The 12,913-nt window shown below is 35.9% G+C and overlaps 2 protein-coding genes across 3 annotated transcripts in view; both read left to right on the forward strand.

The window, feature by feature from the left end:
- rnaseh2a (ribonuclease H2, subunit A) overlaps positions 1–2,018 on the forward strand; it is an 88,949-nt gene extending 86,931 nt beyond the window's left edge. For both annotated transcript variants that reach the window (XM_055204467.2, XM_055204465.2), the window contains exons 6-10: positions 47–134; positions 216–353; positions 532–619; positions 1,433–1,556; positions 1,748–2,018. In XM_055204467.2, the coding sequence (XP_055060442.1) occupies positions 47–134; positions 216–353; positions 532–619; positions 1,433–1,556; positions 1,748–1,907 (598 nt within the window). In that variant the 3' untranslated portion in view covers positions 1,908–2,018. The remainder of the gene's footprint in view (positions 1–46; positions 135–215; positions 354–531; positions 620–1,432; positions 1,557–1,747) is intronic.
- Positions 2,019–3,445: 1,427 nt separating this feature from the next.
- Positions 3,446–7,244, forward strand: snrpb2 (small nuclear ribonucleoprotein polypeptide B2). Its single transcript, XM_073860731.1, has 7 exons — positions 3,446–3,575; positions 3,815–3,911; positions 4,258–4,430; positions 4,508–4,638; positions 4,798–4,840; positions 5,120–5,208; positions 6,842–7,244. Exons 2-7 carry the CDS (start codon positions 3,848–3,850, stop codon positions 6,999–7,001), a joined length of 660 nt encoding a protein of 219 aa, XP_073716832.1. The 5' UTR covers positions 3,446–3,575; positions 3,815–3,847; the 3' UTR covers positions 7,002–7,244.
- The last annotated feature ends 5,669 nt before the right edge of the window (positions 7,245–12,913 follow it).

Here is a 12,913-nt window from a genome sequence, read left to right on the forward strand (position 1 = left end):
ATGTGACAGCTCTGTACACAAGCAAATAATGTCCTGTTGTTTTCAGAGCCAAATACAATCTAAATGCTCTCTCGCACGATGCTGCTATTGGTCTGGTGCAGTATGCTTTGGACTGTGGGGTGCAGCTCAAAGAGGTATTTATTGCTAACAAAATGACAGTGACTGTGTGAATAAGTCGAAAGTGGTGATTTATATGGTGAAGTTTTTCCTCTCAGGTTTTTGTGGACACTGTGGGTCCTGCAGAAAAGTATCAGGACAAACTCTCACAGCGATTCCCTGGCATTGAGGTTACGGTTCGTCCTAAAGCTGATTCTCTCTTTCCCATCGTCAGCGCTGCCAGCATCTGTGCCAAGGTAAGTGTCACTTCAAAGGAAGATGATACCATAAAGTGGTTTGGGGTATGCATATAATTTATTTAACATCATATATAATGCACAACCTCACGTGGCTTCTAGAATTGATCCACATGTTTGTTTTAGGTTTTGTATGGTTGTATTTTTACCCGAGTTTGTTCGTTTTCTTTCCTTGTAGGTTGCTAGAGATCACGCTGTCAAATCCTGGAAGTTTGCAGAGGATTTGGGTGAGGTGGACACAGATTACGGCTCTGGATATCCCAATGGTCAGTAAATCTTAATTCTTCACATTTCTAAAAAATATTTGGAAGCATCGTTGCTTGCATAGTGTCTTATTTACAGAGCTGGATAATGAAGGAACGTTAAAAGTGGGGCTGGGCGATATATATCGGGGGATTGTCATGCGCATCTCGTCATGTGCAGCTCTATCTGAAAACAGGTGATGGCGATTTACTACTAATCAAGGAACCGGCTTTACTGACGAGATGCGCATGACAATCCCCCGATATATATCGCCCAGCCCTAGTTAAAAACCCAAGATCCTATTCTTTAAAATATAGAAAAGTTTCATTGTTAAATTTATGGATTTTTTTGTGCTCTTTAAATAAGGATTTTTGCACAGTGATATGTTACATTTATATGTGCAACATGATTACATTGACATTTATGCATTTGTAGGATTAAAAAGGGTAATAACTTTTATTTTGCTTTAGGGATGCTTAACAATAATCGCGATTAATCTATAGCAGAATAAAAGTTTTTGTTTACATCATATGTGTTTGAACTGTGTATAACTTTTTTTAACTATATAATAACTTTGTATAGATAAATGCACATACGTGCATGTATATATTTAAGAAATTAGTTTATACATTTTTATGTTTATGTATAAATTATAATATGTATAAATATAAATACTATTTTTTGCATATTTATATATACATAATTATTATACACAATACATACACATATGATATAAACTAAAACTTTTATTTTGCTATAGATTAATCGCGATTAATCGTTAAGCATCCCTACTATATATACAGTATGTAGCCAAAATGTCATTTGTGTCATGTTAGATCCCAAAACTAAAAGCTGGTTGCTGAAGTATCTGGATCCAGTGTTTGGTTACCCTCAGTTTGTGAGATTTAGTTGGAGTACAGCACAGACACTGATGGATAGCAAAGCTGTTCCTGTCCACTGGTGAGTCTAACAGTAGAGGGTGCTGTTGTTTTAAATTAATATCAAAATGATAAAATGCTCTGTTTCTTATTTACAGTGTCTACACTCTCAAATACTTGTTGCAATTAATTTTTGAGCAAATGCTAGCATTTTTTTTCTGCATTCTGTTTGTGCCTGAAATTCAGTATTATGAGTGTTATGTGTGTATGTAGGGATGATGATGAAGAAGATGGAGAAAAAGCTGCCGCTCGTCAGAACAACACATCCATGCTGTCCTACTTCAGTCGCAGCAAGCCAGCCGAGCTCACACACTCACGAGACACACACCGGTTTTTCACTGAGCGTAAACTACAGAGCATCGATACGCTTTGAACACAAATACCAAATACAGTCGAGCTGACTATGAACCAGTGTTTTCAGTTCTTGTTTTTAACGGTATTGTTGTTTTCTTTATGTAAACTGAATAAAGGTCAAATAATTTCATGTGTTTCATTTTAAAAGGCGTCTTGCTTTAGGATTTGACATTCATGGCTATAATATGCTTCAGTATGGCTGCACCATACTGAAGAATAGTGCGATAATTTGCTAAATGATGTAATAGAATACTGCTTTAAGTTTGTAAAATCAGTTTGGTAATAATTAGTTTTACATTATTTCTGGTAATAGAAAACATCCCTCTCTCTGTCTCAACCTAAAACTTTGACTATAGATAACTTTTTGAAGTATTAAAATTATTCAGTTATTGCAAACCGTTGCAATATGCACATTTGCAATATTTTTGTCATTTCTAAATATCTTGCTGCCCTATGACTTAAACGGGACATATCATGAAAATCTGACTTTTTCCATGTTTAAGTGCTATAATTGGGTCAACAACCCAGTAACTTAGTTTTGGTAAACCATTCTATGCAAGCATGTGAAAATTATTGAAATTTGGCTCCCCTTGTGATGTCAAAAGGGGATAATACCCCCAACTGGCCTATCCAACCACGCCATTGCCATTTATTGCAGAAAAAGAGAAAATAAATGACAGCACAACTGAGTTTCAATTTTAACAAACCACCATCATGGCGATCAGTGTTTGCATTTCATCAGCTCATTTGCTTTTAAAGGACACACCCCAAAACTGTACATTTTTGCTCACACCTACAAAGTGGCAATTTTAATATGTTTTAATAAATTATCTATATGATATTTTGAGCTAAAACTTCACATATGCACTCTGGGGACACAAATATTTATTTTACATCTGAAGTGCCCCCTTTAATATATTATATTTTATAAATAGACATATTTAAAATATAATGAGATGATAAATATTATTATAATATGCTTTATTGGATGGCAACACGTCTAGTGGATGGTGTAGACAAAATTATTGATTTATACTGTAGTTATGGAAGTGATTCGAACAGCTGAATTCAATGATTTCGAGGGGTGTACCAAAACTTTTGGCAGTGTATGTTTTTTTTTTTATTATTATAAGCATGTTTATAAAACATAGGTGAAGATAATAACTCAACAGTGAAGAAAATAACAACGGTGAGCCAGGGAAAAGAAAAGAAAAATCCAGGGGTTCAAGAAAAGTCAATCGATACAAAATTATTTAAAAACAACAAAAAGTGTGCATACATTTAGAGTTTTAGTATCCTTTTTGTTACTAGACAAAGATAATAATTTAATGTAAATTAAAACATCATCTTGAAAGAGAGAAAAAAGGGGAGAGACTTTCATAGTCTTGCATTTGTGTATAAAATAGGAAAGCAAATTTTTAATTAAATTACATAGATAGTAAGTATTTTCATATTGCTTCTCAAAACTAACAAAACCAAACTAAACTCAAAATCATTATGTAGTCGGCAATGTATTGGCAAATGTCTAACCACAGTTTTTTTTTCAATATATTGTATGTACGTACGGTAAGTGTGGCGCAGTTGTAATATCACTACGCGACAACGGGTGGCGCTACGAACAACAGCCGCCTCAAAATACAGAAAAGAAGAAGCGCAGCGGCCGTTTCCGCTTCAAGTCTGCGGTGTGGTGAGTTTTACTCCATTTATTAACCCTGGCAGCTGTATTAGTGTTTAATTAACTTATTTTTATTCACAATTTAAGAAAATCGTAATCAGTGTTTCTTATTTAACGTTTTATAAAAGCAAATTGCAGCTTGAACAGTTTAAACATTAAATACAACACTGCGCGTGCTGAATAGCTGTTCACACGTAGTGTTTACTTAATTCAGTCGTTATTTTGTCTATTAATAATTCTTTCTTTTGCAGTATGTTATAAATTAAGGCTGAAAATTGTTAATCATGGATATACGACCCAATCACACAATTTACATCAACAATGTCAACGATAAAATCAAGAAAGAAGGTAAAATATTTCGTCGGTCCTACACGAAAAATACTGTAACGTTAGTATATTTAAGTATTTACTGAATGTTGTAAACTGTATTACAATTCTTAGATACTGTTGTGTTGTTGAATCTTACAAAGCTAAGTATTAAAGGTATAGTACAGTGTTTACTACACTACATCGTCATCTAGTAACTTCCTACAGAATAATATTATAGTGTGGTAACCACTATAATATACTACAATTTACTATAGTAATTGCTGAAGTATACCTTTTTTTTATTGATTATAATAAGTGATCAGAAACTAGACATCCCAAGCTACCTGAACTCACCTTACAATATCTCTAAAAAAAAATTCTGCAGAGCTGAAGAGATCGCTGTACGCTTTACTCTCCCAGTTCGGCCAGATTCTGGATATTGTTGCTTTGAAGACCGACAGGATGAGGGGTCAGGCGTTTGTTATCTTCAAAGAGCTTTCTGCAGCCACCAATGCCCTCCGACAACTTCAGGGGTTTCCTTTTTACAATAAGCCCATGGTCAGTGAGGCATCAAAAATCATTATTATGCCATCATGCAAGCAACAGTTGTTTAAACCTATCCTGTGCTCCCACAGCGAATCCAGTATGCGAAAACAGACTCGGACATCATTGCAAAAATGAGAGGCACGTATGGGGATAAAGAAAAGAAGAAAGAGAAAAAGAAGAAAGCTCAGGAGCTGGCAGCCGGTGCCAACAAAAAACCAGCGGGAGTTGAAATGCAACATGGGATGGTGTGTCTTTGAATCAAATCGTGACAGATAAAAATATTTTTTAATAAATGATAATTTGCACCATAGTTTGATTTTGGGATGTCGATGTGTCAACACTGTGTTTTATAAATATTTATTGTATGTTTGTCTATTCAGGGAGCTATAAACACAGAACCCCCTGCACCTGCCACAGTCCAGGTATGTCACAATTTATGTTTTAAGCCTTTATTATATTGATTTATGTTTAGTATTAATGTAAAAACAGCATTTTGTCTTATATATATATATAGCTCGGTTGCAGAGCATTTTCGTTTGCAGTGCAAAAGGTCACGCATACTGATAAAAAAGTATATCTTATTTAATGCACTGTAAATTGAATTAAAGCGTCTGCCAAATGCGTAAATGGAAAGGATCACTTTTCATTAAATGCCTGCAGATGTTGACTGATAAAGCTGATTTTACATTTTACTTTTCTAGGTCCCTGACTATCCACCAAATTATATTTTGTTCCTGAATAATCTCCCAGAAGAAACAAATGAGATGATGCTTTCGATGTTATTCAACCAGTAAGTTCATTCTGACAATGTTGTGTAAAATGTTCATGTTTAATGTTCTTGATTATTCATTTTCTATACTGATTATTTTATGCAAGGTCACAGAAAGGGGTGGGTTTTATTATTGTAGTCCTTGCCATCACCGTTTTGAGTCTTGAACACCAAGATAAGTTTGTCATGTTAGGGATAGTTCAACCAAAAATTAATTCCTGTCATTATTTGCCCGCCCTCATGTTGTTCTAAACCTGTATGAGTTTCTTTTGTTGAACACAAAATTAGATTTTTTTGATAAATGATGGTAACCACAGAGTTAATGTCACCCACTGATTTCCATAGTAGGAAAAACAAATAGTATTAAAGGAATAGTCCATTTTCTTAAAAGAAAAATCCAGATAATTTACTCGCCACCATGTCATCCAAAATGTTGATGTCTTTCTTTGTTCAGTCCAGAAGAAATTATGTTTTTTGAGGAAAACATTCCAGGACTTTTCTCATTTTAATTGACTTTAATGGACACCAACACTCAACTCAACACACAACAGTTTTTTTTCAACGGAGTATCAAAGGACTATAAACAATCCCAAACTAGGCATAAGGGTCTTATCTAGCGATACGATTGTCATTTTTGACAAGAAAAAAAATGCACTTTTAAACTCTGTTGGTGTCCATTAAAGTCCATTAAAATGAGAAAAATCCTGCAATGTTTTCCTCAAAAAACATAATTTCTTCTCGACTGAACAAAGAAAAACATACAACATTTTGGATGACATGGTGGTGAGTAAATTATCTGAATTTTTCTTTTTTAAGAAAATGGACTATTCCTTTAAGGTATGGGGGTACCCTAGACCCGTAGGCAGGCACCAATTTCTTTATTCGTCAGTGGGTGCTCGACACATCTTCACACATTGCTTAGGTTGCTTAGCATCTGAAAACGCTAGTACCCACTTGTGTTGGGCAGAAAAGTGGGTGCGTGTGTGTTTTCTGCATGGTTTAAGCAGGGTTCCCATGGATCATGGAATTTCTGGAATTTTAAAGGTCTATTCCAGACATTGAAAGTCAGGGAATTTTATATATATATTTTTTTATTCAATTCACTGAGTATCAGGGATTTCGGTTCGTTAAGTTTCCATTTATTAAAATGTAATGCGCTTGTTAAGTTGTGACGTAAAGAATAGCATTTCCGGGTCCAAGCCTCTGTTGATTTCAAGTGAGACTGCAAATTAAACAGCTGTTTAGTTGCATCGTTTATTCATTTCATGCATTTGAGTTACAATTTTATAAACCCATGGTGTACACGACATTATCAGGCTCATGGCATCCCAGACATAGATCTTGGAAATTCAGCTTTTTAGTCTGTGAAAGAAAGGAAATTTGACTTGAAGTGGGAACTATGTTTTAGACACGAAATGTGAAATGCCCCTTATTCAGCTTATTCATTAAAGCATTTTAGATGTTACAACTCCTGAGATCCATCAATCGGAGCGGCTCCTGAATATCAAAAGCGTTTTTAATTCAAGTTGAGCATATCTGTTGTTTTTCCGTGGGTACTCCGGGGCATCGGAGCCAATGCCCAGACCCAGGACCAAAAATTATTCTTTGTCTTCCCTCTGACTGTGTATTCATCTTGCATTCATCTCCTTCACAGGTTTCCTGGGTTCAAAGAGGTGCGTCTGGTCCCCGGAAAGCACGATATTGCATTTGTGGAATTTGAGAGTGACTCTCAAGCCGGGGTCGCCAAGGATGCGCTACAGGGTTTCAGAATTACAGCCACATGTGCTATGAAGATCACGTATGCCAAAAAGTGATCCAACACGTTGCCACAATGATGCTCGTTTTTTTGGAGATAAGAGCTTTATTGGACTCTAGCCGAGACTCGATTCAGATTCTTGGTTTGGTTTTGTTTTTACAAGTTTTCTTCAGTGACACTGTAGTATTTTGATTTTTTTTGTATAAAAAAATGAATAATGAGATCCAGGTTGGATGTTTTTGTACTGTAGACTAACAAAATTAGCTTCTACAATAAAAGGCATCACAATACGCCTGCTCTAGATTATCAGTTTTAGCATTTTTTTTGTAAAAGCTTTTGTCGAGTGCCTCAAACATTTGTGTGTCAGTCTGTGAAAACCCAGCTTAAAGGCCCAAGTATGGTCAAAAAAAAATTACGCATGCGTCATTAAAGAGTGCGCACATAGCCGATGCACACCACTGTATTTTCGAAACCCCTGCGCACATTGTACGTGTAGGTTGCACATGCGCGTACAGGACAATGTAGTATGCCGCTCAGGGGATTCATCGAAGGTCAAAAAAACAATACTTTGCAATGCGTACGTTTGTGCGCACGTAAAATATTTTTTGTGATTTACCGTTTTCTACATAAAACCATTTTACGTAATGTAAAGAACATTGAAATTCATTGCTCAAGAAGTGTTGTCAAAACACAAATCGACTCATCTGGGGTCTCATCTAGTTGTAATCTGTCAGGCACACGTCGTACCTTAAGACTGAATGAAACACTGGTATTGGCACAGACTGCTGAAATATTTGTGCATCGGCACTGAGGAGCAACTCGCCTATGAATTTGAGTAAGACGATGACAACAACGACAACTTTTTATTGCCGTGACTTATTATACAACATTGATTGAAAAAACAGCACGACATGGACACTGTTTTACATTTTAATCGACTATACCAACCGGCAGAGACCTTGTGTCTGATTTAATCAGTTATGGTGTGTTTTTTTTTTTTTTTGAGGTCTTATAATTTAAACAGCTGGGGATCCGACCGTAGAGGTGACAGATAATTTCATACGTGGTGTTTTTAAAATGTCACTGCATAATAACTTGCAGCAATAAACAACTGAGTCCTCCCATCATGCATCCTACCTGAGAGAGTAAATAGAAAATGGGGCAATCGAGCACAAATCCATTAAAAAGTAAGAGTCATTTTCTTCACAGGTAAACTCGACCGTGTGAAACACAATGGCTGGCTTACCTTGTAACAATATGAAAATACTTATCTAAAGACTCTTCTTTATTCTTTCCATACAAACCGAGGCCCTGAAAACTGTGCATGTATCCATCTGTCATTGAATCCATTCAGAGCACCTGAACTACTAAAAGCCTTTAATACCAGCAAAACCTCAAACTATGACTTTTGATTTCAAAACTTTGAAACTATCATACGCTTTCTGACAAAACTATCAAGCATGTATGTGAAATCCAAACTACACTGTAAAAAGTTGGGTCAAGTTAAACAGACTTGATTTTCTAGCTCCCCTATTGGTTATTTTTTAAACGTGATGAGAATGGTCTAATCAGATTCAATGGATTATGTTAAGATATGCTAAAAGTGGTACCGCCAGAACTGGAGATCAGCTGAATGGATTCCGAAAAGGTAAAAATCAAGGGCCCTATTTTAACGATCTAAGCGCATTGTCTAAAGCGCACGGTCTAAATGGGCGTGTCCGATGCCACTTTTGCTAATTTAACGACTGGAAAAATGGTTTGAGCACCAAACGCATGGTTGAAAAGGGTTGTTCAGATTCTCCTAATGAGTAATGGGTTTGTTTTGGGCGTAACGTGCAATAAACCAATGAGAGTCTCAGCTCTCATCCCCTATAAAAGCCAGTTGCGCTGGTGCTATGTCTAATCCCTATTTAGATGACGGACTATGTAAACTGAAAAACTAAGCGGAGGAAGAAGACCCCCAGTTTAAAGGGGTCATATTATGAGATATTTTAAAGATGTAAAATAAATCTTTGGTGTCTCCAGAGTGTGCATGTGAAGTTTTAGCTCAAAATACCTTGTAGATAATTTATTATAACATATTAAATCGCAAATTTGTAGGCCTGAGCAAAAGTGTGCCGTTTTGGGGTGTGTTGTCCTTTTCTTCCTCTTTCTCTCTGCACTAAATAGCAGTGCTGTGGTTGGATAGTGCAGATTAAGGGTTATTATAAAGGGCGGTATTATTATAATTCGCCTTGCTACCTACCTCACAAAACAGGCAAAATCTGAACGACCTAATTTTTCAGATGCTTGCAGAAAATGGCTTACTCAAATTAAGTTACTGGGTTGATCTTTATCACATTTTCTAGGTTGATAGAAGCACTGGGGACCCAATTATAGCACTTAAACAAGAAAAGAGTTTTTTTTCACGTTATGACCCCTAATGTGTTGTTTTCATTTTTATTGAAATTTTAAATTTGTTTGATCAAAACCTTTAAAAGTCGTTTTCTTTCAGTCATAGAAGTACAAATAGCAGGCTTTGAATTGCTGTAAATGTATTGATATCCTACATAATCATTGTAATCTCATAAAATAATTTGCAAATATGCAAGAAAAGGTTTGTACTCTAAAAATACTTTATTTGTATCAAACAAGAGATAAAAAATTACAAACGTGCGGAGAGCTGAAGCGTTTCAGCACTCGGACAGCGCCATGTTTTTTTTTTTAAAGCATTACTTAAAAATATTTTTCGTCTCACCATATCCAACAGGTACAGAGTCATCATATACAATAAATCCATGAGGTAGCATTTAAAAAACATTTAAAAATAGATGCATTTGTTTAAAGCAAAGTATTTATTTACTTTACAGGCTACAGGTGAAGCAGCTATTCGATCTTCATATATGTCCAAGAGACTCAATAATAATCTTTTACATTCAATCCTTTAATCTTTCATATTTAAAAGCGTTTATGTGCTGCTGCGCATTCATGTGTGTGATAAGCAAACCCGCGTTGTCATCCCGTTTATAGGTGCATATTACTAATGCTCTCTTTAAATAACCAAAACAATATTGCGCCATTGACTTTAGACTTTAGTCCAGGTTTTTGTTGGTCAATGGCATAGTTGCCTCGGAGTGGCACCGCGCCAGCAATGCGCCTGGACACACCTCGTTTTCAGACCAGAACGCCCATGGGCGCAAAATTGGGCGCAAATGCATTTGCTATTTAAACAGCGTGGCGCTAAACGTGAAAATTATCATTGCACCGGGTTGAAACTGGCAAAAGACACTTGCATCGCGCATTGCGCCGGGTGTATGAAAGAGAGCCCCAAATGTATGGAAAATGAGCATATTTTTTTTTTTAAAGTTGATTGTCTCTTTAAGTTTTTTTTTTTACTTAAAATCTTTATTTATAGTGTTTTTCACTTGTATGTTACATTTATGACGCACTTTCAATAAATATTAATGTTTCTACGGGCGAAATGCTCCTTTAAAGGGATAGTTCACCCCAAGTCATCATTTACTTAATCAACTCTTATGTTGTTACAAACCTGTATACATTTCTTTTTGATGAACACAAAAGAAGATATTTTGAGGAAAACTGATTATGATCCCCATTCACTTCCGTAGTAGAAAAAAGAATACCATGGAAGTGAATGGGGGTCATGACATTCCTCAAAATATCTTTATTCATGTTCATCAGAACAAAGTATTTGATTGTAATGTAGATCGTAGTTGCACGAAGCCTTGGATGCTTTATGGGGCCTTCAACTATTGGTGTGGACAGTGCTGGGTCTTAAAGTCAAAAAGGTTGAGATCCACTGATCTTAATGATGGAAAAGGTCCAGAGTAGATCCTGTCATCCTTTCTTAGTCTCCAAATGAACAAACTGCTAAGCTCTCATAGTCTTGACAGTCCAATCATCTTTCTCCACACGCCTGTGATCTGGGTCAAAAAGCACAATTTGTGAAGTAAGTCAAGCATGCTGGATGTTCAAACACTGATACTGCTGTCAGATCCCTTCATCAGATATTTAATAGAAGTTCACAGCTGGACACCATTAAATTCTCATTCATTATAACACGAGCGCTCTAATTTCATCCTGTTGTGTTGCTGACTTGTGTTTGTGTTCTTGATGTTACTTGTGGGTTTTATGGTTTGGGTTTTACTGGTACATTGTGTGCGACATTTCATGAGAGAATGATTTAAAAAGACAGATTTTTTTGGTGACGCAGCAATTCTCACCACCAACTGATGTAAAAGCTGTAAATTTGAAAGGATGTTCACGATCGCGGACGCTTGTGTGATTGTTTGTGCGTGACTGAGGATTCTTGATAAATTGCGTGCTCCCCATGCGAGTAAATCTTCGCCACAACACCTGTTTCGTTTTCCTCTGTTGGTTGTCCAAGTGTTCCTGTAGCTCGGCCAGTAGTGTTAGCAACACGGAGATCACAGGTTTAACTCCCAGGGCATACATGTGGGCTAATAAAATATAAAATGTTGCTTAAGTGTTTGCCAAATGCACGGAAACGTACGAATAACATGTCCTGGTCACGATGCACCTGAACACCAAAAGAAAAAATGTTAAAGGGTCACCAGATGAAAGTCTCATAATCTACTCATGAGATTTGGAGCATTAAAGTTTGATTTCAATTTTTCACATGACTTTACTCAGTCAATATGAAAGATATCAAGGTTATTTTTCACAGCGTGTTCTTTACATTATGTAGGATTGTATTGTGTAAAAAGCAATAAATCACAAACAATGACTTTAGCTGGGTTCTCACAGGCTATCTGACCAGAACCTGATGTCTATTTGGAGACTCTTGAGAATTAATTTAGTTAAAATGCATAACATATGAACTTTTTAAAGTTTTTTTTTTGCATTTTATGACAACGAAGAACGTTCTGTGAACAATGACTTCAGCATGATCAAATTTATGACACAAACTATGATTTATAAATACTTCACAATAACACATCACATGTTCTTGAAAGGTTTAGTAGTGAAATCCAATTTGGAGCGGCTCTATTGTCCCAATGAAAACACTTGATGAAAATCTCTTGCCTGTTGGTTCAGTCTGGGTATCGAGGTCAATTGCAGAGCCCTTATTTATGTGCCGTCCTTAAACTTTATTTTAACTTTATTATTTCTCTCTCAAGGTTTTCTGGGTATACCGAGAGCCTTTCTAGACGGCTATAATATAAAAATATGTCCATGAAGTCACTTTTATAAAGGTTAAAAATGTACATTGGACCCGAAAGGTTTCGACACTTGCATTTTTTTTTATTAATATTCGAAAGTTTTATATACAACACAACTTAAAGGGGACATTTCAAAAGACTTTTTTAAGATGTCAAATAAATATTCGGTGTCCTCAGAGTACATATGTAAAGTTCTAGCTCAAAATACCATACAGATAATTTATTATATCATGTTAAAATTGCCACTTTGTAGGTGTGAGTTTTTGGGTGTGTCCTTTAAAATGCGAATAAGTTGATCTCTGAACTAAATGGCACTGCCGTGGTTGGATAATGCAAGGGGCGGTATTATCCCCTTCTGACATCACAAAGGGGAGCCAAATTTCAATGACCTATTTTTTCACATGCTTGCAGAGAATGGTTTACCAAAACTAAGTTACTGGGTTGATCTTTTTCACATTTTCTAGGTTGATAGAAGCACTGGGGACCCAATTATGGAACTTAAACATGAAAAAGTCACATTTTCATGATATGTCCCCTTTAATAAAAAGAGAATTTGGTATCATATAATAAAATGATAGATAGTATGCACATTGTTAAATTAAGAAAGTATTAGGAAATGTGGCACTACATTTATAAATCCACTAAAAAAAATTAATTCCAGTAATAAAAATATGAAACAAGGTCTAGCATATTTTAGCAGTGTCATTTGGTTTGAGAGGTCTCTTTTGTTAATGCAATGAAAATGTTGACTCACATTGTTAGGTTGGTGTTCTGTAGCTCAACTGGT

Source organism: Misgurnus anguillicaudatus, chromosome 3, assembly GCF_027580225.2.
Source record: "Misgurnus anguillicaudatus chromosome 3, ASM2758022v2, whole genome shotgun sequence".
Lineage (NCBI taxonomy): Eukaryota > Metazoa > Chordata > Actinopteri > Cypriniformes > Cobitidae > Misgurnus > Misgurnus anguillicaudatus.